Raw genomic sequence first — 27,728 nt, forward strand, 5'->3', positions numbered from 1 at the left:
AGACTAGCGGCCCCGCCCCGTTACCACGCTCATCAGTTTGTCGAGATGTCCAAGACCGGCGCTGCTAGGGACTTCCCCTCAAAGCCCCTTTCGTAGCGATACGCCAGCTTGAGTACCGTCTCGTGTTACCGCGACGAGACAAGTGCATTTGGAAAGAGGAAGCGTGAGTCTCGAGTCAGTCCTTGCCCGATGAGCAAGGACTGCTGGGCTGCACTACTGGATAACCAGCAGCTCGGAGAACAGTGTGTTGGCCAGAGAGCTTCAGTCCCCCCAAATGAGCTAAGGACATCGGTGATGAAGATCGGATGGGCTCATAGGGCCAGAGAAGAGATAAAAGTCGATTTTTTTTAAGACGAGTTCTACTGATGATGTTTCTGACAACCTGAGCCCGCAGAAGAGACGAGATCCGACGTCTGTGTGAGGAGCAAAGTCTGCTGAAAGATTAGGACGATGGAAGGAGGGAGAAAGATGAGACATGCGCACGCGCCTGCTCGGCTCACGACCGTGTCGTCAATCTAAGCAAAAAAGTGTCATGGGTAAGGACTCGGCGATGGCGCCATCTCTCCGATAGATTGTAAGGTTATCGGGATCCGCATATTATGAGCCAGAAGAACGGCGGCCTGGCCCCGGCGGCGCTCGGAGGCTTGTCTGTACTGGTGTGATAAAAGTGGGGATATATTGATCGCACGTCACTGAGACTTCAAAGTTCAAATTCGCAGTCTGAGGAGCCGCTCTCCCGCCCACACTCGTAGGCAACTTCACGTCATCGTAGATCATTTCGGAGTCGTCATCTCACACATAGAACCGGAAGTTTGCGCACATCTGCTTGTATACAAAGCCACCAGTCAGGCTCCTTCGTTGTGGGATCCTGGCCGAGATCTGCGGAGACAACCGTCGAGATCCAAATACCCATCCGTAGGATATCAGACCACACACGACGCCAAGGAATCCATCGCGCCGACACATCAGCCGTCATGCCTGCCCGGATTCCGACCCCGGAGGACTTCGCCTCCATCCAGCCCGTCCTCCCCCTGTCCCTATCCTTCCCGAACCCGTCCGAGTCCACCACCGCGATTCTGATCCTCTTCCACGGCCTGGGTGACTCCGAGGCCCCCTTTGCCTCCTTCGCCAAGGCAATGTCCCTGCCCGGCGTCCTAGCCATATCTGTCCGCGGGCCTTCTCCGCTGCCACCGTCCATGCTCCCCGATGACGGCCTCTCATCGGCATCGGCCTCCGTCGGCGCCGGGGCGCGCCACTTCCACTGGGGAGATGACATTACTTTCGACCCTTCCACAGACTCCATCTCCCCTGACCCAGGATTCTCTAGGTCGCACGCCCTTGTAGTTGACCGCCTCATCCGCGAGACCCTCATTGCGCGCTGCGGCTGGGACCTCAGCGACATCATCCTCTTCGGCTTCGGCCAGGGCGGCTCCCTGGCCCTGGGCATCGCCTCGCAGCTCCGCCTCGGGCCCCAGGTAGTCGACGTGACCGACGCGCCGGCAGACAAACAGAAGAGGGGCGACAACGCTCACTTCGACGGCAACACCCTCAAGGGCGTCCTCTCCATCGGCGGGCCCTTGCCGCAGTCCATGGTTCCCACCGTCAGTGCGCGCGGCAAGTGCAAGACGAAAGCCTGCGCTGTCCAGCTCGACGACGACGCGTTCGAAGCCATTAAGGAAGAGTTCCTAGACGCAAGGCTCGTCAAGTGGAAGAGGAAGGACGTGGCCATGCCCCGTGATCGGGAGGAGATGTTTCCCCTAATGCAGTTCTTCGCGGAGTGTCTTCAGAGTGGGTGGTGAGATGGGATGGCTACCAGCTGAAATCAGACCATGAGATGCGCACAAATATCCTGGTTGTAGTTTCAGCCACTGGGAGCGCACGTCAACCGTGTTGGTATTTCTAGCCTCCGAGGACTTGATATAACGTGACATCATGACAGCTTCAACCACGACCGAGTCGTTCTAACGGCACTGCGCGCATTTCATCGCCGAGACGAAAGTTCATTATTGAGCTATGCTTTTACGAAATACTGGCAGTGGACTATAGTGTGTGGCTCTAGGAATCGCGGGGATTATAATCACAAAGCCTGTTGGATGGTTTGCTTCCTACTCATTACTTGTCCCCTCCCGCTACTTGTGCGGAAGAATCGATGCTGCCCGTTGTAGACTTGTTGTCAAGTTCTGCCGGAGCTGTTGCAGAACGCCCAATATCTCCGAGCTGGTGCCCACTCGGCCTCTTCCGGGGTGCCCTAGCCGCGGAGCTGGTCTGCATGGTATGTTGCTTCGGTTCGCCTTCGGTAGCCTTGACCTTAGAGTCATCATGGTTACTGTGAGGAGCGGCTTGCTCTGGCTGAGCCATTGTTGGATCTACGCTGAGGGAATGCGAGGCTGGCTGTCCAGGAATGCCCACTGTCTGGTCATCATGAACACTGTGAGGATTCGTTCCTGTGCTCACCGGGGCCACATGGTCTTGGCTGAGCCTATGATCGTAAACAGGATTGGAAATATTGCTGGTCTGGTCATCATGAACCGAATGTTGCTTTGGGTTTTCAGCCACCTTGGCAGTGAGGTCGCGATGGATGCTGTGAGGGGCCGTCGCTTTTGACACTGGTGCCCTGGGATCTATGGTGATTTGATGAGGAACCAGCGGGCGTGCCACTTCCATCGTAGGGTCGTCATGGACGGTATGGAGGTGAACCTCTTCGGCAATTCCGAAAAGAGGATCGTTGTGAACGGTATGGGGATATTGCTTCATTCCAACTGGCTTCTTGAGGTCTTGGCTGAGTCGATGAGGCTCCGCAAAGTCAGCCACTGTTACGCGAGAATCTTGAGGGTCCAGATTAGGACTTCGCAGGACGTCGGGAGATCTTGCAGGGGTATCGTTGCGCTTGCGATCTTTGAGAGGTGGTAACGGAGAACTGGTCTCTGGCTCAACCTTGTCCAACTCAGGGCTCGTCAATATGCTAGGGGGTTCATGCTTCCCCGTTGAGTTACTGGATTCTGGCAACTCCAGAATTCTTGGCAGGCTTTTGCTCTTCATTTGCATTTGTGACTGTGACTTGTATGGGCTGTCTGCCTGAGCCTTGAAGCGGCGGATCTCCTTTGGTGGAGGGCCCGGAGAGAAGGGATATGTTTTGAGGTCCTGGCAGATCTTTTCGCGTATAAAGACCTCGTTGTGATTGAGCATGAGAGTCCAGAAGGGGTGTGCGCAAGCGTTGATATCGTCGTCTTCAACACTGCCAGTGATGGCATAGCGATCCCGAATATCGCCACGTTGATCGCGGAGTGGCTTCTTCCAGTTACATACTGTTGCGGTCAGAAGATGATTTGAGGCTTCTTCAAAGACCCAACTTACTCGCAGAGCTCAGGCAACAAGACCAGCAGGGACTGTTGCAGGCCCCTGAAGATGGAGCCAGTGGATCTTCATCGTAGGCGACTCGTTCGAGTCTCTCCGCAGTGCGGGCGTATACGACGCAGGGGCAACATGCGGCTTCGTTGGTAATGTGTGGCTTTTGCTTGGCGAGCCACTTGTGCGAACGAACGGTGCCCAGCATACTAGGTCGTTGGTGCACCGTGTCCGTAGAGTTGCGTCTGTTAATGGCTGGCTTTTCCGTGGTAAGTGATGGCGGGGAAGACATTATGTAGAGCCTAATGGATAAAATGGACGGTACTGAAATGTATAAAGAGGCGAAGCACAGAGACAAGACCGTTGAGGATCCCCGGCAGCCGATGGGTGTGGATGACGAGGAAGAGGCCACGAAAGGCAACGGGTCTATCCGGAACCAAGATTGATAGATAGGAGGAGACCTTACACAACGAATCGCTGTTTCTGGAATCGAACGCCTAGGGGCCAAGCTTCTCACAAAACACGCAAGAAGCACTGACATTTGTTATGCACTATATGATACAGCACCTTCCGTCAAGCTGAGTGAAACCTACGTGCCAGAAAGAGCAGTGATGAGCGGAGGCAAGCGTCACAGGAGGGGACGATCCAAGCAGCGGCCGTTATACCCCAATGACCAGACATTCACACCAATGAAAGCAACCTCTTGTGAGCTCCTGCGTTGCAATAACAGTCTCAATACCCGATTATATAACACCAATCGTTCTATCCGCAACAGGCCAGACCAACCGTGGAAGAGCCAACAGGCAGCAACAGCCGCCTCGCTCCTGTATCCCAACCCAGAAATACGCCGTGACACCGTGACATGTTGATGAAGGGGGTTTATTCCGGTTCTGGCCCCTCCTCTTATCTATGCTCCACTAAGGCTGCCGGAAATTGACAGCCAGTAGAGACTCTTTCACTTCAGCGCGACTCGAGGGTCCTATTCGTCTCCAGTGCGTTCCTCTGCACTCCAACCGTTGGACGCCCGAGACGCTCCGTTATGTAATGACCTGAGAGTCGCACTTTTGCTCTTGTTCGACCAACTATGCAGTGTCAGTGAGAGTGCACTTGATGCTGATATCGCAAACTTACATTTTAACCTTGCCATCGTCACCACATGAAGCCAATATACATGGGTCTGCAGGGTTCCAGGCGACAGCGTTCGTTCGAGGCTGATGTCCTTCGAGCCTCTCAACCGCAGCTCCACTGTTCTTGTGCCAGATAAGAATGTTGCCATCTAATCCCCAGAGGTCAGTACGCTTGCCATGCAAATGACCAAAAACCGACTTACCTTCACTACCGCTCACAACGAAGCTTTCGTTGGCACCGCCGAAAGCGCTGCGAATGATGTATTCGCCTCCGGTGTGACCGAGAAACTTTTGCACCGACGTCCGGTTTACCAAATCAATCAGCTGAAGCTCTCCATCTTTCTTGTTAAGGAGCAAATGGCGCGAGTCTTCGCTGATGCTCACGCAGGTCGGCCGAGACTTGACCTCCATCTCGTACTCCAGTTCACGTGTGAAAGCGTTGTAGACATGGATCTTCTGCAAGTCGTCGACTGCAACGAGCCAATGCCCATCCGGCGAACCGCAAAGGTCTTGTACCCTGTGCTTCTTGCCCCATTCGCACAGCATCTCCCCCGACGTACTCCAAGTGCGCAAGCCGTGATCTTTGTCCAGAGACCCGGTGATGAACGTCTTGCTATCCGCCGCCCAGACACAGCCGCTGGCCGGCTCATCAAACCGCTCAAGCTTAAGGATCATGTCTCCGGTCTGTTCCGAGTCAGCGTTGCAATCTTACTTTTTCACCACGAGGAGAGCACATACCGCTGTGTCCCAAAGTCGTGCGTATTTGTCCTGCGAGCATGTGACTATCATCGAGTCGTCGGGGCTCCACGATAAGCCGCCGACACCTTGAGCATGCGGCCGGAGGACGTGAGAGACGGTGAATGAGGGCAGGTCCCAAATAACAACGGTATCGCCATCTCCGCACGCAGCGAGGCGCTGCCCATCGTGCGAGAACACCACCTGCCAGACCTCACCAGTCAAGTCTGTGAGCTCCAGCGCGGCTTCCGTGGGGAAATGACTTCGTTCACAGTAGTGGTCCGAGTACAATGACGGCGAGGACGCAGTTGTGTGCCAGAGACAGCTGTCTATCTGGCTTTGCTTCACCTGCTGCAATAGTACGGCGAGCCTGTTCTCTGGCAGCATTACCGAGGGTGATATACATTCTACGAGGGTAATGAGCACTGCATAAACATCATCAAGGGACAAGGGGTACGTACTTGATAGTTCCGATAGCAAGACCTTTCTTGACTGACCGTGAGCTCCATCCCACTCGGCCTTGGCCTTCAAATCTTCCGCAGACTGGCACATGAGAAGACTGGAGAGGAAGTGGAGCTTTTGGGTATCTTGGTAGAGCGGCGTCAGTTCGGTTCGCAGCACCATTAGTGCCCTGCCGGTGTCACGCTGCTCCAAAAGCTCGAGGAACTTTTGTTGCCGCAGCCAAAATCGCATCACATTTCGGTCAGATCCGGGTGCTAGCACTAGGTCGTTCCCAGGATGGCCTCGCTCGTCAGACGTGACGGCTCCGTACAGAAGCTCCTCGGCTTCGCCCCACCCACCGCTGATCACGGCATTACGGAAGGCGGCGACGGTTGGGCTCTCCAAGTCGTAACCACTGTCTCTGCTGACGCTCTCGGCAGCTCCGCGGTATCCCATATCGGACAAGGCCTGTATGAGTATTCGCGTAACCTCCTCTCGATCGTGTCCGAAATAGGTCGAAGGGGCGGGTGGTGGGGCATCCTTCTCGGTACGGGATGAGCCGTTCATGGCAGCGGCTTTGCGAGAACCGTTGGTGGCCGAGGCGGTCACCGGCGCCTCCGTCCTTGCGCCGTTGGAATACGTCCTGGACGTTCCGTTCGAAGCTGCTCCGTCGCCGTCCGAAATCATGGCGGAGTCTCCTCTTCTGCGTTTAGGAGGATGAGAGGCGGGTCGACGGGCGCCCGCAGACGTCACAGGAGAGTCTCCCCGATCCGAGTCGGAATCGGCTCGTTGTCTACGGCCCAAGACCTGACGGGGCGCCAAGGGAGGTTCTATCGCGCCGGGGACAGCCGAGGAGTGTCTTGGACTGGTTGGGTTGTAGGGGCTCGAAGGTGCGGTATCGTCAGGAGAGGAGGAGGGCCGGGAAGCCGCGGGGGCTGGCGGGAAAGTTGGGGTGGAAGATGGCTGAATAGTCGGCGGGGTGGATAGATGTCGGTCGGTAATGATGGGGTGGGAATTGGGAGCTGTGTTGGAGTTGGGGTCCAGGTCGGCCTTTGTTACCGCGGGAAGGACCCGCGGTCGTTCTCAGAGGTCGATATATTGGGGGTAACGGAGACGCCCAGGCACGTAGGAATGTTGTGGTGAGTGCTTTGTGGCTAGATGTTTGATTACGGTCCGGGTTCAGAGAAGCGTTGTTCGTAAGGTCGGATAGGTAACGTCGGTAGGTAGCGTACGGTAGCGCGGGCGGACGGACGTATGGGTGTTCGGTGCGGTAAGGCGAAGCAAGCGAGGTACGTGAGAATCGAAGGTCTGGGAGCAAACCAAAAGTGCGTTGATTTAGACGCAGGACGTGGAGTGGAAGGTGAAGCTTGGAGGTTTGGAGTTCGTAGGTGCAGGTTTCGGGACTGCCCGATGATAGAGGTCATACCTTGAGGTGAGGCAGGTCACCTACTTTACTCTGATAGGCACAATACCCTAGGTAGGTAGGTATCCGTACGTAGGCTATTAGGTGGCCTGGTACCTCTGGCCTTCCACGGTAGGCCGCTAACCAGGCAGCCTGCCAGGTAGGGACCCGTGGCCGGCAGCTGCACACTGCTGTGCCACTCTGACTGGGCGAGCACTGGGGCCAGCGGGCAGTAGATGACGGGATGCCGCCTGATTGGGCCCATTGCCGTCCCTCCACACGAGAGGGTGGGGACGGATGACCTTGGGGGGGCTGGAGCGCCGGTTCACTGGCGGGGGCCCTAAGACAGCGAAGCCCACTAACACACCACTACGTACCGGCCCATACGTTGCATACCTACCTACCCGGGCAGAAGGCAGGTATGCAAGGTATGCATGACGGATCCCATCGAAAGATGGATTCAGATACCTAGTGGCTAGGTACCTATGCATTGAGGGGATAGAGGTCACATGCTCCGTAACGTCTTTCCCCCCTCTGAGGGTTGGCAGTCATGAACATGACGAGCGTGGAGCAACTCAGATCAGGATTGCTCTACCTACACTATAGCTTTTCTTGACACTGAGCACTGAAACTACACCAGAGGTAATAGCTGATCAATCTGCACCTAGTTACTTGCCAAGTACCTACGCCTCTCTGCAAAGCAACAAGACAAGCTGTAATGTCGTGGAAGTATATCAAAGTGTGGATGAACATGCAGTTTGCCAGAGGTCTCGAGCGCATCGCCAGAGCTGTCTTGGTATCAGGCTCTCTGCCGGTTCATTACCGTCGCTTCGTTTGCGGCTTGGGTCCGGACTCATTTACAAACGGATCCGGTCCAAATGGCACATACTTGTTGTAGTATCTTGTACTCCGTACGTGACCGCAAGAAAGATAGATACAAAATATCGAGGATAAGCGACGTTAAGGGCCATGACTATCAGTTGAGAGCGATGGGAGGGGCGGGGGACCATCCCACTGGGCAATTAAGCTCTGGTCTCATTTCCAGTTCAGTTGACACTTTAATGCAACGAGTTGTGGTGGGACTAGTCGACAAGGCTCATCCAGTCCCTCGAAAACCATGCATCGCAACATAACTGCCAAACGAGTGATCAAACAAGACATCGTCGCCTGTGTGCTATGACGCGACCTTGTCCATACTTACGCGGTTCGAGTGACGTACGCATGTAGGCAGGCACCTGAATTCTTCATCCAGCAGCATCTCGCCCCATTCACGATGCAGTACGGAACCTGTCGGCACAAATAAGGTGCTGAAGCTGTCCCCGATACAGACTAGTCCATCACGTGAGACACCGGCGCCCAAGTGGGAGGAGGTCTCTAAGCATTCCATCAGGCTGCGCCTGAGGTGCTGTCGTCGGCAGAGTGACAGGGGCCTACGACACCGGTGGGTACCAAACGTGTGTACATCGTATGTGGCTGGTGCGTCAGGGATCCCGCACACACTCTCAGGGCAGCAACGTGTACTAGGCTCTTGACAGACCAGACTTCTGGGTGCTTGCGACATCTTCTCCCATCGTTCCCAATCCAACCAAACACTCCAAACTCGCAACCTGCTTGACAACCTCACATCTTTGCTGATATAAATACCCGTCGCCACCGACATCGCAGGGGGTACCACCACTCGAGTTCCATCAGGTCCCCCGCCCCAAGCTGCCGATCGTCCTCGCTTCGAGCCCGCACCCCCCTTTCCGGCTTCTTCCACGTATTGCGATTCAGAAGCCATCTGCGACAGGACATTTGACCACAAAGGAATACGCTCTCGACTTGATCCTCAACCCCCATCCCTTTCACGACTGCATCGCTGAAGAGCGCCGGCCGCATCGCAATAATGAGCGCGTCCCAGTCCCAGGGCGGTATCTCGGATCCCGCCTTGATCACGTACGTGATGCCCAACACTGCGTGACCCACGCGGAAGCTAACTGTGCTGCGCTTCAGGCTCGTGAACAAGCTCCAGGATGTTTTCACAACGGTCGGCGTCACCAACCCCATCGATCTCCCTCAAATAGTTGTCGTTGGCAGTCAGTCCAGCGGTAAGAGTTCCGTCTTGGAGAACATCGTAGGAAGAGACTTGTGAGTGTGGCAACCTTCCCCCTCTACCCCGCCGTCACATGTTTCCAGGTTCTTGGGGGCATCTAACAAGGTTGTGTTCTGCAGCTTGCCTCGAGGCTCTGGTATTTGCACTCGTCGACCTCTCGTCCTTCAGCTCATCAACCGCCCCGCGACTTCACAAAACGGCGTCGAGGAGGTGGAAAACAGCACCGATAAGGCAGCCAACGCCGACGAATGGGGCGAGTTCCTCCACATCCCTGGCCAGAAGTTCTACGACTTCAACAAGATTCGGGATGAGATTAGCAGGGAAACCGAGGCCAAGGTCGGCCGCAACGCAGGCATCTCGCCCGCACCTATCAACCTGAGAGTCTACTCCCCGAACGTCCTTACTCTGACCCTCGTCGATTTGCCTGGTCTGACCAGAGTGCCCGTTGGAGACCAGCCTCGAGACATCGAGCGCCAAATCCGCGACATGATTCTCAAGTACATCTCCAAGTCCAACGCCATCGTCCTCGCCGTCACTGCCGCCAACATTGATCTGGCCAACTCTGACGGTCTGAAGCTTGCACGAGAGGTCGATCCCGAGGGTCAACGAACGATCGGTGTTCTCACAAAGGTGGATCTCATGGACGAGGGTACTGACGTCGTCGATATTTTGGCTGGGCGTATCATTCCTCTGCGATTGGGATACGTCCCTGTGGTCAACCGTGGCCAGCGAGACATTGACAACAAGAAGCCAATCCAGGCGGCTTTGGAAAACGAGAAGAACTTCTTTGACAACCACAAGGCGTACAGAAACAAGAGTTCCTACTGTGGAACGCCCTATCTGGCCAGGAAACTAAACCTTATCCTGATGATGCACATCAAGCAGACACTGCCGGATATCAAGGCTCGTATCTCGAGCTCGTTGCAAAAGTATACGGCTGAACTGGAGACTTTGGGACCGAGCATGCTGGGCAACAGCGCAAACATCGTGCTCAACATTATCACCGAGTTCACCAACGAGTGGCGGACAGTGCTGGATGGTAACAACACGGAGCTTTCGAGCACTGAGTTGTCAGGTGGTGCCAGAATCAGCTTCGTGTTCCACGAGCTGTACGCCAACGGTGTGAAAGCTGTGGACCCGTTTGATGTGGTCAAGGACGTCGATATCCGCACCATACTGTACAATTCTTCCGGTTCCTCCCCCGCTCTCTTCGTCGGCACTACTGCCTTCGAGTTGATCGTGAAGCAGCAGATCAAGCGCCTCGAGGACCCTAGTTTGAAGTGTGTGTCTCTCGTTTACGACGAGCTGGTGCGCATTCTGTCGCAGCTCCTCGGCAAGGCTCTGTATCGTAGGTATCCTTCCCTCAAGGAGAAGATCCACGCCGTGGTAATCAACTTCTTCAAGAGGGCCATGGAGCCTACCAACAAGCTCGTCAGGGACCTGGTCGCCATGGAGGCATGCTACATCAACACCGGTCATCCTGACTTCTTGAACGGCCATAGAGCCATGGCCATGGTCAACGAGCGCTACAACCCCAAGCCCGTCCAGGTCGACCCCAAGACCGGCAAGCCTCTGCCGGGCGGTACTCCTAGAGCGTCTAGCCCGGTAGTGCCAGAGGACCCTTCGAACGGTGGTTTCTTTGGCAGCTTCTTTGCTGCGAAGAATAAGAAGAAGGCAGCCGCCATGGAGGCCCCTCCGCCAACACTCAAGGCTTCCGGAACGCTCTCGGAGCGAGAGAACATTGAGGTCGAAGTCATTAGTACGTCTGCAATTCGCTGGCGTGTGAGATGTTGGCTAACACAGATGTGTAGAGCTGCTCATATCCTCTTACTACAACATCGTGAGGCGTACCATGATCGACATGGTACCCAAGGCCATCATGCTTACCCTCGTCCAGTAAGTTGAATAATGATTGTAGCTGATGGGTTTCGGCGGGCTGACACGAGCCAGATTTACCAAGGACGAGATGCAGAAAGAGCTATTGGAGAACATGTACCGCACCGACACCCTGGATGACCTGCTCAAGGAGAGCGACTTCACCATCCGCAGAAGAAAGGAGTGCCAGCAAATGGTGGAGTCCCTTGGCAAGGCCAGTGAGATTGTCAGCCAGGTCCAGTAAAGACACGGTACGACACACGGAACGGCTTCCGAGAAGCACTAGAACTTTGCCCGCTGAAACGCTGGCCGCCCCATGCTTCCGGGGGCACAGAAAAGAAGGAGCGCGGCGTTTAGGCAGTGAAATCTTCCCATATATCGTCGGCGGGATCCCTGGAGGCGTGGAAGGCAGTAGACGGTTGAACAGCGGCAGTTGCGGTGATAGTCCTTTAATGAAAGTAGTACCCATTTGTTTCTGATATGAAGACTGGATCAAGATGGCCGAAGAGGCTACAGCGAGGTAGAGGCAGCTACGAAGACTCATGTTCTAGCCCCAAGACCCCCTTTCTACCAGTGTGCGTGTTTCACTTCACTTAAACATATATGATTGAAGTCCAAAGTAGCCAATCAGGGTTGCGACGTTCAACGATTTATCAGGCGTTGGGAGTTGTGCTCGGATGGCCTCTAGGCGCACATTTATCCATGACCAAGTGATCGGCGCATCTAGCTGTTGGAGAGGAGGTTCAGCGTCCAATAGCAACAAAGGTGTGCGTGTGTGTGTGATGGGACACAGCTGATTTAAGCTTCTACCAGCCCCGACACCGCGACCTGCCATGCATCGATTGACCAGTGACGTATCAACGAGAACCGTTCATGCGGGATGTTCCCGTCTCACGACAAGAAGAGAGAACACGGATACGTCTACGAAAACAGGGGTTTGGGCCATGTCGACAAAGGCAGCAGCAAAACATACAGAATGCTACAGTCATGGCCGTCGGGTCTCCAGCCCGTGTTACAAGACGCTGGAGTACGCTGCGTCCTGTGTCCCATGCTGGTGGCCAGTGCACCGTTTGCTGGAAGCCGGGTGATTGTGAAACATTTCCTGGATAGCGAAAGCATCATGGTAGCTTCCGAGCTCCATACACCCCCGCCACATTAAACGGGCCGGAAAGCTTGGGGCTCTCCTCGAATGGAGGGAAAAGAAACCCCTAGGAGGGACGGCTGGGGGAAGGCGACGAGTTTCTTTGTCGATTGATAAACTCGCCAGACCTCCCTTTCATCATCGATTCTCTTCTACCCCCCCCCCTTTTCGTTTCATACGCATGTGCATGTGGCAGCTCCCGAATCAAAGAGATACCATCAACCACCGCTAGCAATCATCCATTGCAGCAAAAAGCAGGTAGGACGACACCAAATACCTAAGTCTAACCCTGGGGACTCGCCGAAGAAAGCCGCAAACATGAATCCCGTGGACTTCTTCCGCTCACAGTTCAAGAAACTGCCCTACCCGACCGAGGACTGCGCAGGTCGTACCGTGATCGTGACGGGCTCCAACGTCGGCCTGGGCCTCGAGGCGGCGCGACACTTTGTGCGTCTTAACGCCGCCAAAGTGATCCTCGCCGTCCGCAGCACGGAAAAGGGCGAGGCGGCCAAGGCGAACATTGAGCTGACGACGGGCCGACACGGCGTCCTCGAGGTGTGGCCGCTGGACCAGTTGTCATTCGACAGCGTCAAGGATTTCGCAGCGCGCGCGGACCAGCTGCCGCGGCTGGATTACTTGTTGCTCAACGCGAGCATCGCGACCAACGAGAGGATCGAGGCCGAGGGGTGGGAGAGCTCGCTCACGGTGAACGTGCTGAGCACTTTCCTGTTGGGCTTCAAGCTGCTGCCGGTGATGCGGCGGACGGGGAAGACGCACAACGTGACGCCCAAGATTGTAATCACCGCGTCGGAGGCCAGTCAGCTGGTGAGTAGCCCCCCTAACTACTGGTACCTCTCCTTCAGGTGAGGGAAATTGGCGTTGATGTCTCATCCGGTGAAAACGCAGGCCAAGTTCCGAGAACGCAACGCCGAGAACATCTATAAGGCGCTCAATGCCAACAAGAGCCTGTTGGATCGGTACAACACAACGAAGCTGATGCAGGTGATTCTGGGGCGGCAGATGGCCATCGCGGCGGACGCGTCGGACAAGGGGAGGGTGCAGGTGACGACGCTGAACCCGGGCCTCTGCTCGACGGAGCTGTTCCGCCACCTGCCATTCCCCTTGACGATCATCCTCAATGTCATCTTGAAGCTGGTGGCCCGGTCGCCCGAGGTTGGCTCCCGGTGCCTGATGGCGTCCGCGTTCGCGGGCGAGGAGGCCCACGGGCGGTACATGAGCGACTGCGCCGTCGTCGAGTTCCCCAAGATCATGCAGGGGGAGGAAGGGGAGCAGATGCAGAAGCGACTGTGGGAGGAGACGGTGGAGATACTTGATGATGTTGACTCCGGGGTTTCGAAGAAGCTGTGAACCGGCTGCGATGATGTATGTTAATGGGGAGTGTGTTTGCGATGAGTGCGTGGTTTCCACGATTACAGTACTTCTTATCAGCAGCAAAGGAAACGCCCAAACGAATAGGAACTCAAGCTAAGAATGAGAGAATCCCATGCTTGTTGGAACTTCCTAGTTTACCTGTGCGGCTACTTTGTGTACAGTCTGGTCCGCCAGGCAGGCATGCCCGCCCGCCCGTGCCCATGTGAGCTTGTCCTGCCTGAGGTGGTGGTCTTCATCCTTTCCCCTGCCCGTCTGTTGCCTCACCAGGCAAACATTCAGCCACCGGCTTTGTCCTAAGTACATAGCCAACAAAACGTGGTCTAATTTCTGCCTTCGGGCATTTGGTCAATTTGAAACGATACAGAGAAGATGTATGTTCTATACCCCTTTTCAGAGGCTGCAAGTTCGACCCAGAGTACTGACATCTTCACAGTAGCATGGCCCCTGCACTAAGGATGACACGCTCAATCAAAGAGAAGCTACCAATTTTTTTGTCTTCTTTTTTGCCTATTTGAGTCTACTATGTATATAATTCGGCTGCAGAAACAAGGGATTTCAATAATGTGGTTTTCTGTCCCTTGCGTCCGCGTAATGAAGGTGTAAAGCTGCCTAGAAGTAGACAGAGAAAAAGAAAAAAACAAACCCCTATTAATAAGGGGCTAGGGTGTAAATCTCCAACAATAAAGGCTTATTGCTACATCTTCTTAATCTCGCTCTCACTTTTGCTTGTTTGTACTATTAAACTAGCACTAGTTCTGCGGTGGTATATAGTATCTAGGTAGGTGATTTTGCTAGAAAGTTCAACTAGGCCAATTGGGGCAACCACTTTCTGCATTCGAATCGGAGTCTCCCACATAGAAGTCGTAGATGCCTGTACTGTGGTCGCCCGGCGAGAGTCGACTCTTCTCTCTTAATGTGTTGCCGATGGCCATGGGCCTCAAACTGAAGATCTCGACCAATAATCCTTGGTCTTGCCTTTAGACGTAGCTGGTTGCCTCAACGCGCCATGCCCACAGTTGATGTATCTGATAGGGTCTCTGACACGGATGCAGCAGATGATCCAACTCAAATGGGTATGGTTAGTGAAACTTCGAGACAACTTCAGTGCAGTATGTGTTTGTTGCACCCCCCCTGGGACAGGCGTTGCCAACAGCACTTGCTCTTAGGTCGTGATGGAGCATGTGCAGCCGCCTGAGACGTCCCTTTCACATTGGCAGGGCACCCTTGCACGGAGCACGTAATGAATTGTCTGGCGTAGCACTGCAGCTGGCTTACAGCTGCCGCTGCCTTCTTAGTCATCAAAGGAAAGCCACCAAGTTACCTGCTAGTCAAAGAGAATAATATTGAGCTACTATTGTCTTGTTTTGAGTAGAATAGAAGAGCTTACAATATGAGCATCACCTACATAAGAATTGTAGCTGCCTGCTGTTGTACCGTAGCTTTGGGAGGGGCTATGTACCGCGGGTACCCACTTTCCTTGTTTGGTTGGCTTACAAGGTAAGGTAGAGTTTCTAGGTATATAGCGGATCAAATCGCGTTGGATTTCGCCTTCGGGCATTTGGTCAATTTGAAACGATACAGAGAAGATGTAAGTTACACCCTGGAGGTCGTGGGTTCGAACCACGGTAACTAACTATCTCACAGTAGCATGGCCCCTGCACTAAGGATGACACGCTCAATCAAAGAGAAGCTACCAATTTTTTTGAGCTTTTGCTCTACTCTCATAGAGCAGAAGCTGGCGGTTTGAATGCTGCCATTTTCATCCGTCAGCGACCGCGGGAAGGGATCGCAAAACAGTCCTAAAATGTGAGCAACAGGCGAACCTTGGACGCATCGCCACAATGTCGGTCATCTGGCCCTCCCTTTTGCTTGTCTGCTCCCACCTGGCGTCGCCTCGTCCGGGTCGAGGCCCACGGTCAGTCCGAATGGAGCAACCAGCTCACCGTCGGTGACCCCACACTCCTCTGATGCAGGTGGACTGACATTGGTCGGGATCCCCCCGTCTCCGTTCCCCCGCGATGCGAGGTGCATGTCTTTTTTTGGTGTTCGAGTAGCCCCGGCGCAGCACACCTCCAACACTCGCCCAGGCGCGCGCTGCCTCGGCTTTTTGGAGCGTCTCCAACCATGGCTTTTGCCGGTTACTTTCATCTCATCTACTAATTAATGAGTGCACACTCCTGGCTTTGGCGTCCTTCGTTTTCTTGTATTTCACTTCCCATGTAGATATTTTCACATTAATACATCTCGAGTTTCACTCTATCGACCCCATTATTACCCATCTTTCCCCCCTGTTGTCTAGCATCACGTTGTGAGCACGCGAAGATGGTTGGTCCCCCGCCCCTCGTAGGCATCAAAGTCCTCGAATTCGCTGGCCTCGCGCCGGGGCCCTTTGCCGGAATGCTCCTCGCCGACGCTGGCGCCTCCGTCATCCGCGTCGACCGCGCCCTTGAGGGCAGCCGCACCCCCTTGCCCACCGCCGACATGCTGGTCCGCCGCAAGGCCTCCGTCACCGTGGACCTCAAGTCGCCCGGCGGCATCGCTTTCGTGAAGCGGCTGGCCGCCGAGGCCGACGTGCTCATCGACCCGTTCCGCCCGGGCGTGCTCGAGAAGCTGGGCCTGGGCCCGGAGGTCCTGAGGCGAGCGAACCGCGGCCTGGTGTACGGCCGCATGACGGGGTTCCGGAGGGACGGGAGGTACAGAGACATGGCGGGCCATGACATTAACTACCTGGCCGTCTCGGGGGTGCTCGGCCTGCTCGGCCGCGAGGGCGAGAAGCCGCACCCTCCGTGGAACATCCTCGCGGACTTCGCAGGCGGCGGGGCCGTGCTGTTCCAGGGGATCCTGATGGCGCTGCTGGCGAGGGCGGGGAACGGCGGGACGGGGCAGGTGGTCGAGGCGAACATGGTCGACGGGTCATCGTACCTCGCGACGTTCCCGCGGTTCGCGCTCAAGAACACGTTGGGGGGCAACGGGAGGGGGAGGAACATGCTGGACGGCGGGTGTCCCTACTACGACACGTACGAGACCAAGGACGGGAAGTACGTCGCGGTTGGAGCGTTGGAGCCGCAGTTCTTTCGGGCGTTGATGAAGGGGCTGGGGCTGGCCGGTAAAGGTTGGGAAGAGAACAGGTTCGACCGGGAGAGATGGGGTGAGCTGAGGGAGATTTTCACAAACACCTTCAAAGGCCGGACGCGGAGCGAGTGGGAGGCGGTGTTCGACGGAACAGACGCGTGCTGTACACCCGTGTTGGAGTATCACGAGCTCGAGACGGGGAAGGGGAGGGAGGGCGACCAGAGGCCGGCCGTCACGTTGGTCGAGACGCCGTGTCTGGCGGTGGACGAGGGCATGGTGGGAGACGTGAGACGCGGCCAGGGGCCCGGCGTCGAAGGGGGAGGGTACGCGGGTGTTGCGCTTTCGCCGGGCGAGGGCGGAGAGGAGGCGCTCGAAGCGTGGCTCGGGTGGAAGAGGGGCAGAGAGTTTGAGGTCCGGGACGGGGCGTGGGTGCTCAACGACAAAGCAAAGTTGTGACCCTTGAGTCGGCGATGGCATTGGTATATTAATTTGGCGCACGGCGAGCATCTCTGCTGCGGCCATCTCTTCTGTGACAGGTGCCCTTTTTCTGGCACGAAGAACCGTTTCATCCTCCTACCGCAGCTGTTCTTTGTTTGCCAGAATAGGCAGAAACTGCCTTCGGGAGTGTTAAGATACTGATACTAAAGGGATAGGGATTGGTGCTCACACTCCATAGACCGAATACCTCAGGCTCCGCCGTTAACTTGGACTCGGTGGTGGGTTTGGTGGCGGCCGAGGGGAGGGAGGATCTTTCCTCGACATATTCGTCAAGGGATCCAAAGCCGTTTATGGTGCGTAACCAGATGCACAAAAGTCCTGAGGAGGGCGCCTACACACATACAATGTTAGCCCTCTTTCCTTTGCTCCCTTCTGCAGGTCTACCGACGTTGTCCCGCGCTGCGCGGTGCGTGTATGATTGCTTACCAGGGCATCACTTGGAATGCTCCTGGAAGAGAAATCCCGGCGTCTTATCATTCTATATCCAGGCTATCCAAGCTAGTCTACCGCAGGAAACCCATGTACTTATCTTGGGGGCACCGTCACCCTGCCCACCTTCGTACACTCCCTCCCGCGTCCGCTGCTGCGCTCTCCCGTCGTCTGACCGCCATTGTTGCCTCTTCTTTCCTTTTTGTTGGCGATGGCGAAATGCCGTCGGCCTGTTTTGACCGACTAACCACTCGCATGCCGGAAACCGCCAGCTACATCCCCGTCCCGCCGGATAGAGCGTCGCTCAGAGCCTGTGTGTCCTATGAGCACTCCCGATCCGTCCCAGCCCGTCGGGTCCTCACGGCTCGTGTTCCCGGGGGACGGTGAGAACCTCTCTGGCCTCGCCTATCAGGTACGGGTGTCACTCGAACGTGGGGAAAGTGGTTGGGGAGGCAGTGATTTGCAGTGGTGGCACCGTTCCTGCTTTACCGGCTCACCGCCATAGCCGTAGTTGTCGGAGGCGCGTGGGAAAAAGAAAGCTGACCCCGGCGGTTTTCAGAGGCGGCAGAAATGACAGCACATAAATGTTATTGCGTAATCCATTTTGCGAGATATTTCTTAACCGCCTTGCCATGTGAAAAGAAGGCAGAGCGCAAGATCGACTTGCTTTTCACTTTGTTTCAGGCTATTCAGCAGGGCGAAGATGGACCATACCTATCAGCGATGGCCATGCATGAGGCTTGCTTTGCTAGGCTCGGCTATTTGCGATTCAACCCCCAGGAGCTCAAGTGTGATTTCCGAGAAAGCGGACGACTTGGAGGTGCCCTTGCGTGACTCAATAATTCACTCGAGGCAGATGGCGTGTGTTGGCGCATTTTTCGGCTCAATGCTGCCTGAAGAAGGCGAACATCCGGTTTTTCAGACGACCGTCTTGAGCATACACGGCAGTCCTCGACCCGGCATAGTCCATCCTTAACCCCATCTCTGCCTCCATTGAATAGTTTGAATGAACTCGTTTTTAGACATGTATCTTCGTCCATGCCGATTCGAATCTTATAGCACCTTTTGTATCAGCTCCATCGTGTCAAAGAAGGCCTCCCTCTCGGTGTCGACCTTATTGAGTCCCAACCCGAGAACCAGTGTCCTACGATCTTCTGGGTCTCTGGTAGAGATAAGACTGGCAATCTGCGCTGCGTAGAGCTGCCCGAGAGTCTCCCTCTCATCGCCACCTCCGCCGAGAAGAGTCTTGGGTGTGAGGTGGACGGAAGGAAGCAGTCCCCCGCTACTTGACGGCAGGCTCAGGTCGACCATGCCGCCTGACGATGCTTGCAGAGGCACTTGGATCTTGCAGTAGTTAGTATCTCTGAGTATTTGAGAGCCCCATGAACAAGGTTAAGCGGGAAACATGAACTCACCCATTGTGAAAGCTTGCCGTCTTGGGAGATTGTCACCATGAACTTGTCAGAGAAGGACACGGAAGTGACTTCGGTAGGGACGCCGTTCACTGTGCCCATCTCTTGTCTGCTCCGCGCGGGGAAGGCTTCTTCTCTTATTCCTTGGGGCTCCATTTTTCGATAGAGATGGCGTCGATATCACCTCGAGTCCCAGAGTAAGTTAGGGTTGGTTTTGAGGTTAAGTACCTAAGTGACGTATGGTTCGAACTGACGGGGTGTTGTTAAGTGGGCTTCGCAGCGAGTACCTATGCTAAGTGTAGGGCGCCCGAGTGAGTACGGCTCCACAAAAGCGGCCGGTGACAGGGGAGAGGATCACCCCGCACTAGGCCAGAAACAGTCCAAAAAGCTGGCGGTCGGGGCGGCAGAACTTTTTCCACCCAAAAAAATCCAGAAGTTCGCCTGCGGATCTCATCGTCTTTTCAGTTCCAGGTGAGAGGGAGGCTGTGAGAACCGTTTCGTGCATTTCTCCCAATATTGATACCCCCCTAAAATGGAAAAATCTTTGGAAAGATTAAATTGGTGATTTTGCAAAACTTTCTTCAACCTTGATTGATCCCCGAATCTCAGGATTTTCCTGATTGAGACTGCATCACCACAACCACAGCTGTAACCGAACAATCACCATAATAATTACCAACCCAGCAAGAAACTGCAACTCAAAGGAAACAATTTTTTCAGGTCATCAAGATGCCAAAGTTTGTTCCAAGACAGAGGAAGCACAAGGTGCTCGCCCGGGAGAGGGCCAAGGAGAACGGCGTCAGCTCTCTGGACACCAACGCGGACGAAATTCTCCCCGAGGACCAGAAGCGTATGCAGGAGAAGAGAGCTCAACTCAAGGCTGAGCTGCAGGGAGATGGAGTCAAGGTCAGCGGCAAGAAGGCCAAGCGCATGGAAAAGTACATCACAAATAAGCTTCGCAAAGACGAGAACCGAGAAATCCTCGCCAAACTCGCACAGCAGAAAGTCGACACCAGTCTGTTCACAAGTATCAAGACTCTCGGCCAGGGAAAGGAGACGAAACGGCAAGCTTTGATTCGTACGCTGAGGGAGAAGAATGCCGGTTTGGAAGTCGACCCGGACGCGGAGGAGCTCCTCTATGAGAAGAGAGAGGATGCGCCAGAGCAGGATTCCGACGAGAGTGAAGCTGAGGCACCCAAGGCTATCAAGCCACCGCCCAAGACCCAAGCACCTGGGCCGGTTCGAGCGGCAGCACCGGCGGCGCCTTCATCCACATCAACATCAACATCAGCATCAGCATCGGCACCAACGCCTATCACGAAGTCGGAACCGCAACCCCCCGCTTCTGTCGGTTCGGGCTTGAAACGCCCGCTTGATTTTGATGAGTCGGGGCGGCCAGTGCTCCGGAAACGCCAAAAGAGGGGCGGTGTGGTTTCCAAGTTCTCTATCGTTGAAACCGAAAAGGCGAAGGATGCAGAGGATGAGTGGGGTGGTCTCAGCGACGACCAAGGCGAGGACCAGGAATCCGGCGACGACGAGGAAGCCTCTGAAGAGGAGTCGGAAGAGTCGAGTGAAGGATCAGAGGAATCCGAAGACGACGAAGACGACGACGATGAAGAGGAGGACGAGGGCGACTCGGGAAGCGACAGAAAGTCTGCATTCAAGGCTTGGGCACATGCTCAGAGGAATCAGGCTTTGGGCTACCAACCGGTAACACCGTCTTCCACAGCTCTCGAGATCCCCAGACCGGAGAACTTTCAGCCGCGACCTCTCGAGCAAGAGCCCCTGCCGCAGGAACTCCAGCCGACAACCAATCTGGCGCGCAAAGCATACGCCGTTCAGGTGACCAGGCCGCCGGAGATCCAAGTAGCGCGTATGAAGCTGCCGGTCGTTGCGGAGGAACAGAGGATCATGGAAATGATCCACAACAACGACATTGTGGTTGTCTGCGGTGCCACCGGTTCCGGTAAGACGACTCAAGTGCCGCAGTTCTTGTATGAAGCTGGCTACGGCTCTCCTGGTTCTGCTACCCCGGGAATGATTGGTGTCACGCAGCCCCGTCGAGTTGCCGCCGTGAGCATGTCCAAGCGTGTTGCACAGGAGTTGGGTGATCACTCGGACAGAGTTGGATACCAAATCCGATTCGAAGGCACAACGTCAGCCAAGACGGCTGTAAAGTTCATGACGGACGGTGTGTTGCTGCGAGAAATGGCGCAGGATTTCTCGCTCAAGAAATACTCGGCGATCGTCATCGACGAAGCTCATGAGAGAAGCGTCAACACCGATATCTTGGTCGGCATGCTGAGTCGTGTCAACAATATCCGTAAGGGCGACGACAAGGTCGACCCCTCGATTAAGCCGCTCAAGATCATCATCATGTCGGCAACGCTGAGAGTCGAGGACATGACCAACAACACCACACTGTTTCCCACGCCGCCACCTGTGGTCGAAGTAGAAGGACGACAGCATCCCGTCACGATTCATTTTGCTCGGCACACGCAGGCCGACTACGTTGACGAGGCCTTCCAAAAGATCATGCGTGGTCACAGGAAGCTGCCGCCAGGTGGCTTTCTGGTCTTCCTCACGGGTCAAAACGAGATTAGGCACTTGAGCAAGCGACTAACCGAAGCCTCCGGTGGCTTCACAGGAACGAGCGCCCCCAAGGTTGAGATTTCGGCCACTGATGCGCCTGTCGAAGTCGAAGATATCGACTTTGGCGAGGTGGATGATGCGGACGCTGCCGATTTCGATGACGGGCTCGATGACGATAATGACAATGAGCACGAGGACGACAAGGAATTCGAGATTGAGGGGGAGGAGGGCGAGACGGGACCCCTAAAGATGCAGGTCTTGCCCCTATACTCGCTACTGCCCACCAGGGAACAGATGAGGGTCTTTGAAGACCCCCCCGAAAACCATCGCCAAGTTATCCTGGCAACCAACGTCGCAGAAACCAGTTTGACCATCCCGGGCATCCGGTACGTCTTTGACTGCGGCCGTTCCAAGGAGCGCCAGTACGACCGCCTCAGCGGGGTGCAGACGTACGAGATCGGCTGGATCAGCAAGGCCAGCGCCAGCCAGCGAGCCGGTCGTGCCGGTCGTACGGGCCCGGGCCACTGCTACAGGCTCTACTCCTCCGCCGTCTACGAGAGAGACCTGCCCGAATTCACCGACCCCGAGATCCTGCGGATGCCCGTCGACGGGGTCGTCCTCCAGCTCAAGGCCATGAACCTCTCCAACGTCGTCAACTTCCCCTTCCCGACGCCGCCGAACCGCATGGGCCTGCACCAGGCGGAGAAGCTCCTCAGCTACCTCTCCGCCGTCACGCCGGAGGGCCAAATCACAAAGATCGGAGCGACCATGTCCATCTTCCCGCTCTCGCCCCGCTTCGCCCGCATCCTGCTCGTCGGCCACCAGCACGATTGCCTGCCGTACACCATCATGATGGTTGCGGCGCTCTCGGCGGCCGAGATCTTCGTGCCGGAGCACCAGGCGATCCCCTCGCTCGCGGCGCGTGACGAGTCCGAGTTCCGCAGCAACGCCGACGTCATCGCCGAGGACCGCCAGGCCAACATCCGACGCCTGTTCAACGCCGCGCACAAGAACTTCTGCTACCTGGACGACCGGTCGGACGCCATCAAGCTGCTCCAGGTCGTCGGCGAGTTCGCGCACGACCCGACGGAGAAGTGGTGCGAGGACCACTTTGTGCGGTTCAAGGTCATGAAGGAGATCACGCAGCTGCGCCAGCAGATCACGGAGCTCCTCCGGACCAACATCCCGGCGTTCAAGAACCTCAAGTACCAGGACCGGCTGGACGCGCCTTCGGACAAACAGGTCGCCTACCTCAAGCAGATGGTGGCCGCGGGCTTCATCGATCACATCGCCATCCGCGCCGACAAGTCCCCCGTTCCGCCCGAGCTAGCGCGCAAGCCCCGCCGCGCCATCGACGTGCCGTACGTGCCGCTCGTGCCGCTCGGCGTGGGCCACGACACGGAAAAGTTCGTATACATCCACCCGAGCTCACCGCTCTCCCACCTCAGCCCGCAAGAGTGCCCCGAGTACGTGGTGTACTCGCACCTGCAACGGGCGACGCAGGGCTCGGACCCGAACAAGGCGCCCAAGACGAGGATGCAGTCGCTGACGGACGTCACGGGCGGACAGCTGGCCAGCCTCGCCAAGGGGACGCCGCTGGTGAGCTACGGCAAGCCGGTGAAGGAAATCTCGTCGACGGCGAACACGCGCGAGGTCTGGGTTCTGCCGTACCTGAGGGCCGAGGGCGTCGGTGGCCAGGGGTGGCCGTTGCCGATGAAGAAGGTCACACAGCGCAAGGTTGCTGGGAAGGGATGGGTGGTCGAATAAAAGGTGTGGGAAATGAAAAGTCCATTGTAGGCATATCCGGGTCTAGAGAAAGAATAGAGGCAAGGCGTTCTGTTCCACCACTTGTGCCGTCCAACATGCCCCCTCTCCTCACCAGAGTGTGGTGATCTTTCCAACGGTCATAGCAAGGGATAGGGTAAAGCCCGTGTCACGATAATACTGACTGACCAAGCACTACATGCGTCGGTACGGATGCGACATCTTCTCAGTCAAGGGGACCGACACCGCACAGACTCGCCAGAACAAAGACGTATCGTATCGTCTTCTCTCAGCGAATCGCATCTTGTCGATGCCACGTTTGCAGCAGTTCGAACCAACCGCGCAAACGCTTTCAAGGAAGAAGGGGAAAAAAACATAAGTCCAAACCAACGCAGACTACACACATGGCAGGCGGCGCTGTTCGGCCCAACCTCGAAATATGGCGAGATCTTCTTGCTCGAACTGTACATAGGACGGACCATGCACCTGATCTCTTTTCCGTTTCCCTACCTGCTTCGCCAATTAGTTCGCTGAGGAAAAGCCCGTGAGCCAGGCCGTCGTTTTTTGGCTAATGCGCGGCGCTAATAAGTGGGACAAACGACATCGGACGAGATGATGCACGTCTGCGGCCACGAGCCCCGAATGAAACTTCCGCGTGCTCTTGGCTTCACCTTTCGCAACGGTGTTTTCCTAATCCGGCATACCTCCCCTCTTTCCGCTGTTCTTACCCGTTGAAGGGTCTGACCCGGGGGGGGAGAGGACGCAAAGGATAAATGTTTAAAAAGTTTGGGGCGAGCTATCGCCAAGCTTCACTCACACACCCCAAACTCTCTCCCGTCTTCTGCTGAGCCGCACAGCCCGGGGTTACTAACGGCGCTTGCTTACGATATCGGCCAATGCAACGGCACATAAGATCGGCATTCCTGCAGAGACCCCCCGAGCCAGGTCCCACCTGCGGCGCTGGCTGGGATATCCGATGACACTACAACAGCCAAGGTCCTTTTCGGGTATCAACGAAGCTCTCATTGAAGACTGTCTAAGAGCGTTGCGTGCCATCGAAATGAGAATGTCTCTCTTCTCTGGCGTTGCTGTCGTCACAGGCGGCGCTTCCGGTGAGAAAGCCTCCCTCATCCCCATCATCCCCAGATGTCCAAAGGCCAACCTGGGTCTTGGGATATGTATGGAAAATGTGAACAGAAATGATTGACACCTACAGGTATCGGCCGTCAGGTCGCCATCTCCTTCGCCCGCGAGGGGTGCAAGCGCATCGCCCTCCTTGATAGGGACGAGGATGGTGCCCTCGAGACCGCCCGCATGTGCCGGGAGGCCAACGGCGAGACGCGCACCTATGTCATGGAGGTCGACAACCGTAACGAGGAGGAAGTATCGGCGTGCATGGACAATGTTGTGGAGGAATGGGGGCGCATCGATTACGCTGTCAACTGTGCTGGTGAGTGGCCTTTTGTCAACCACCATGGGGACTCAAGGAAGTGGGTCAGGTGTCAGTAAGAAAACGGCTTACAGCTCACAATAGGAATGTTCGGTCCACTGGCGCCATCGCATCTCTTGACGGCAGCAGAGTTCGACGAGATCACTACGATCAACTACCGCGGGACTTGGCTATGCTCCCGCGCCGAGCTGACGCACATGATCAAGCAGGAGCCGATGACGACGCACGACGGCAGGCCAGGGAACAGAGGCGTCATTGTCAACGTTGCGAGCAACCTAAGCTTGGTCAGCCGGTCGGAAACCCGTAAGTGGACAGCAGCCCCTGTCTTCAAGAATACTCCAGACTGAAGCCCCTTTTAGCGGCCTACAGTGCTTCTAAAGCAGCTGTGCTGAGCATGACGAGAAGCGATGCTGTTGATGTGAGTGAGCCCGGGCCCGTAAATAGACCGCCGAGCATGGCCCTGACAACGAGCAGTATGCAAAGTACAACATCCGTGTCAACTGCGTCTGCCCGGGGATCATTGAGTGAGTCTCTGCATCAGCTGCCAGGAGATCCCAAAGCTGACCGGCAGTCCAGCACTCCGATGACCAGCGGGGTCACTCCAGACGACCCCATCATCGCCGTGGCGCCGATGAAGAGGAAGGGGACGCCGCAAGAAGTTGCCGACGCTGTCTTGTTCCTCTGCAGCTCCAAGGCAACCTTCATCCAGGGTGCCTCGCTGTGCGTCGACGGAGGGTACGTGATCAACTAGGTCCACTGGGCTCGTTTGTGATATGAGGGAAGTACGTCCAAGAGGGAATGGAAACCTAAACAGGTTTGGATGGGAGAAGGTCATTCGCGTTACAAAAGCATGGGGAGGGCGGGGGCTTTCATCAGAAGCTGCGTTCGCTGTTTCCGGAGCGACCTGGAAGCTAATGTTTTTATGAAGAGGGCTATTACGAAATGAGGCATGAAGCGTGGATTTCTAAGCGAATATGTCTTTGCTTGAAACTTGAACAGCACCACTTCACTTGGTATCATGGTTGGATGGGTGCGAAGCGAGCGTCTCTGTGTCCAGATATGCGATGTGCCATTCATCATCTGCGAGACAAACCTTCAAGTCCATCACCATACACAATACAGTGGGTCGAATCAGGAAACAGACGGCATGTTGTATAGTCTCAATGATCTCGTCCACGCAGAGTACAACTGGCGGTGTAAGTCACTCGCATTATGAATGCTACATAATCAGCTCACAAAAGTATTCAAAAGTCTCCATGGTCCATCCACCTTGCTCCAAGACTGTACTGAAGAATATGCCCCCCCCTGAACGTTACAGGAGATGGAGACGATGTTGCAGACCCGGGAGACGTGGCCGAGAGAGAGTGGCAGATGGGCGGCGTGAAAGGGCAACGAGGGCAACGACTGACGACGAACAGATGGGACAGTGCCGGACAGATTCACAACTAATAGAAGTGAGTACACATTCACCAAGCGTCAAAGACCAACGGCAGGAATGTATAGCGCACGGGTCTCCTAAGCCGAAAAAAAAGGGGGTATCATTTTGAAATCAAACGCCATGAGGCCAGATCTAAGCCGGCTCTTGTTCACATGTATCCGGCCCCTCCCTCAAGAAGACGGCCCCGGGGTGGTCCCCGGCGTCGCGACCTTGCTCTTCTTCCTCTTGAGCTTCGGCACGGTAGGCGTCTTGGGACTCTTGCTCTCCTTCCCGTCCTTCTTCGTCTCCTCCGCCAGCTTCGTGTTGAGAACCGGCTTCGGCGGCGGCGGCGCGATCTTGTCCTTGCGCCCCGTGCTCGCGAAGTGGAAGTCGCCGGGCCGGCCTGTGATAGGGTTCTCGTCAAAGTAGTCGCCGCCGTGGCGCATGTGGATCAGGAACGACTCCTCCGCGAGCCGGTCGAGAGCGTTCTTTGTCGAGTCCTTCTTGGCTGCAATGGCAGACTTCGCGGCGGCCGTGGCGTTGGCGTTCGCAGCGGTGCCGTCGGGCATGGGGGTTTCGCCGCCATCCTTGGAAGCGGTCACGCGAGAGAGGGCGGAGGGGGGAGTAGGCTGGGTGTAGACGTGGCCCAGGGAGGGCGTCCACTTGCGCACACTTTCTGTTGCGGGGAGGACCTTACGCATCGCCTCGGCAATGGACTCCTAGTTTCCCATTAGCCGGTGTCCAGTTTCCGAGGGTATTCCCTCCTTCACGGGGAGGGGTTATCGTGAACCTACAATTCTCGAGCTAAGAATGTCACCCAGCGTCGGCGCCTGGTAGATGTTTTCCCCAACCACAAAATAATACGCCAGAGGCCTCGTCTCCATCCTGTTCCGGTCGAGGTTCTTCTGCCTCGTTTGCTTGACGATCGTCCACACGCCCGTGCCGGTAACCATGTCGGCCGGCGCGTGCAGCACGCGGAACTCGAGGCCGCTCATCTTGTCAAGCTCGCCCTCAAAGGCCTCACGTGTCGCCAGGTTCTTAAGCAGCGCCGGGTTGAACATAGCTTGGTTTGTGATGACGGCGTTGTTGGACTGGCGGTCGAAGAATGGTGACTCGGCAAAGTAGAAGAGCACGCTGTTGGAGTGGATGCCCTGCATCGAAGCCGCGATCTCGGGCGCGCGCCATTGGATCTCGTCCAGGGGTGGCTCGTTCGGATTAGCCATTTTATGGGTTGAGGCGGTTGTGGGATGGTTCCGTGGAGGGGCTATTGAGGGTTGCGGGCGTTTCGTCCGGGTGTGGTTGATGTTGCTAAGGCGGTTTGCGGAGCTTTACTGAGCCGCAAGTGAACCGAGGAGCTCTGCTGTACCGTGGGGCCGGAGCTTGTTTAAACTACAGGGAGTCTCGGGTGGCTGACAGGGGTACTCTGTGGATACCCGATGGAGTCACGTGATTCCATGGACAGGCGAACTAACCTCCCATCTTGCGCTACGAAACAGACATTAGCAGGATCAATCACAACGAACACAAAACATCGCTATACCCAA

At 55.9% G+C, this 27,728-nt stretch overlaps 10 protein-coding genes across 10 annotated transcripts; 6 read left to right on the forward strand and 4 right to left on the reverse strand.

Annotated features, from left to right (window-relative positions):
- Positions 1 to 974: 974 nt before the first annotated feature.
- On the forward strand, positions 975 to 1,799 carry GLRG_05031 (phospholipase/Carboxylesterase superfamily protein; the record flags this gene model as incomplete). The annotated part of the gene is made up of 1 exon (XM_008095716.1): positions 975 to 1,799. One exon carries the CDS (start codon positions 975 to 977, stop codon positions 1,797 to 1,799), a length of 825 nt encoding a protein of 274 aa, XP_008093907.1.
- A 313-nt stretch (positions 1,800 to 2,112) lies between these two features.
- GLRG_05032 (uncharacterized protein) lies at positions 2,113 to 3,039 on the reverse strand (the record flags this gene model as incomplete). Its single annotated transcript, XM_008095717.1, has 1 exon — positions 2,113 to 3,039. One exon carries the CDS (start codon positions 3,037 to 3,039, stop codon positions 2,113 to 2,115), a length of 927 nt encoding a protein of 308 aa, XP_008093908.1.
- Positions 3,040 to 4,324: 1,285 nt separating this feature from the next.
- GLRG_05033 (WD domain-containing protein) lies at positions 4,325 to 6,335 on the reverse strand (the record flags this gene model as incomplete). Its single annotated transcript, XM_008095718.1, has 5 exons — positions 4,325 to 4,427; positions 4,477 to 4,621; positions 4,676 to 5,156; positions 5,211 to 5,614; positions 5,669 to 6,335. 5 exons carry the CDS (start codon positions 6,333 to 6,335, stop codon positions 4,325 to 4,327), a joined length of 1,800 nt encoding a protein of 599 aa, XP_008093909.1.
- A 2,600-nt stretch (positions 6,336 to 8,935) lies between these two features.
- On the forward strand, positions 8,936 to 11,261 carry GLRG_05034 (dynamin central region; the record flags this gene model as incomplete). The annotated part of the gene is made up of 5 exons (XM_008095719.1): positions 8,936 to 8,985; positions 9,043 to 9,177; positions 9,262 to 10,901; positions 10,954 to 11,038; positions 11,093 to 11,261. 5 exons carry the CDS (start codon positions 8,936 to 8,938, stop codon positions 11,259 to 11,261), a joined length of 2,079 nt encoding a protein of 692 aa, XP_008093910.1.
- Positions 11,262 to 12,476: 1,215 nt separating this feature from the next.
- GLRG_05035 (short chain dehydrogenase) lies at positions 12,477 to 13,526 on the forward strand (the record flags this gene model as incomplete). The annotated part of the gene is made up of 2 exons (XM_008095720.1): positions 12,477 to 12,983; positions 13,065 to 13,526. The coding sequence occupies 2 exons, from the start codon at positions 12,477 to 12,479 to the stop codon at positions 13,524 to 13,526; spliced, it is 969 nt and encodes a 322-aa protein (XP_008093911.1).
- Positions 13,527 to 15,872: 2,346 nt separating this feature from the next.
- Positions 15,873 to 17,078, forward strand: GLRG_05036 (CoA-transferase family III; the record flags this gene model as incomplete). The annotated part of the gene is made up of 1 exon (XM_008095721.1): positions 15,873 to 17,078. One exon carries the CDS (start codon positions 15,873 to 15,875, stop codon positions 17,076 to 17,078), a length of 1,206 nt encoding a protein of 401 aa, XP_008093912.1.
- Positions 17,079 to 18,602: 1,524 nt separating this feature from the next.
- GLRG_05037 (uncharacterized protein) lies at positions 18,603 to 19,117 on the reverse strand (the record flags this gene model as incomplete). Its single annotated transcript, XM_008095722.1, has 2 exons — positions 18,603 to 18,893; positions 18,965 to 19,117. The coding sequence occupies 2 exons, from the start codon at positions 19,115 to 19,117 to the stop codon at positions 18,603 to 18,605; spliced, it is 444 nt and encodes a 147-aa protein (XP_008093913.1).
- A 573-nt stretch (positions 19,118 to 19,690) lies between these two features.
- Positions 19,691 to 23,320, forward strand: GLRG_05038 (helicase associated domain-containing protein; the record flags this gene model as incomplete). Its single annotated transcript, XM_008095723.1, has 1 exon — positions 19,691 to 23,320. One exon carries the CDS (start codon positions 19,691 to 19,693, stop codon positions 23,318 to 23,320), a length of 3,630 nt encoding a protein of 1,209 aa, XP_008093914.1.
- Positions 23,321 to 24,383: 1,063 nt separating this feature from the next.
- GLRG_05039 (short chain dehydrogenase) lies at positions 24,384 to 25,518 on the forward strand (the record flags this gene model as incomplete). Its single annotated transcript, XM_008095724.1, has 6 exons — positions 24,384 to 24,429; positions 24,534 to 24,767; positions 24,852 to 25,070; positions 25,127 to 25,185; positions 25,242 to 25,291; positions 25,344 to 25,518. The coding sequence occupies 6 exons, from the start codon at positions 24,384 to 24,386 to the stop codon at positions 25,516 to 25,518; spliced, it is 783 nt and encodes a 260-aa protein (XP_008093915.1).
- An 857-nt stretch (positions 25,519 to 26,375) lies between these two features.
- GLRG_05040 (MED6 mediator sub complex component) lies at positions 26,376 to 27,407 on the reverse strand (the record flags this gene model as incomplete). The annotated part of the gene is made up of 2 exons (XM_008095725.1): positions 26,376 to 26,903; positions 26,979 to 27,407. 2 exons carry the CDS (start codon positions 27,405 to 27,407, stop codon positions 26,376 to 26,378), a joined length of 957 nt encoding a protein of 318 aa, XP_008093916.1.
- Positions 27,408 to 27,728: the final 321 nt, after the last annotated feature.

Source organism: Colletotrichum graminicola (assembly GCF_000149035.1).
Source record: "Colletotrichum graminicola M1.001 genomic scaffold supercont1.16, whole genome shotgun sequence".
Taxonomy (NCBI): Eukaryota; Fungi; Ascomycota; class Sordariomycetes; order Glomerellales; family Glomerellaceae; genus Colletotrichum; species Colletotrichum graminicola.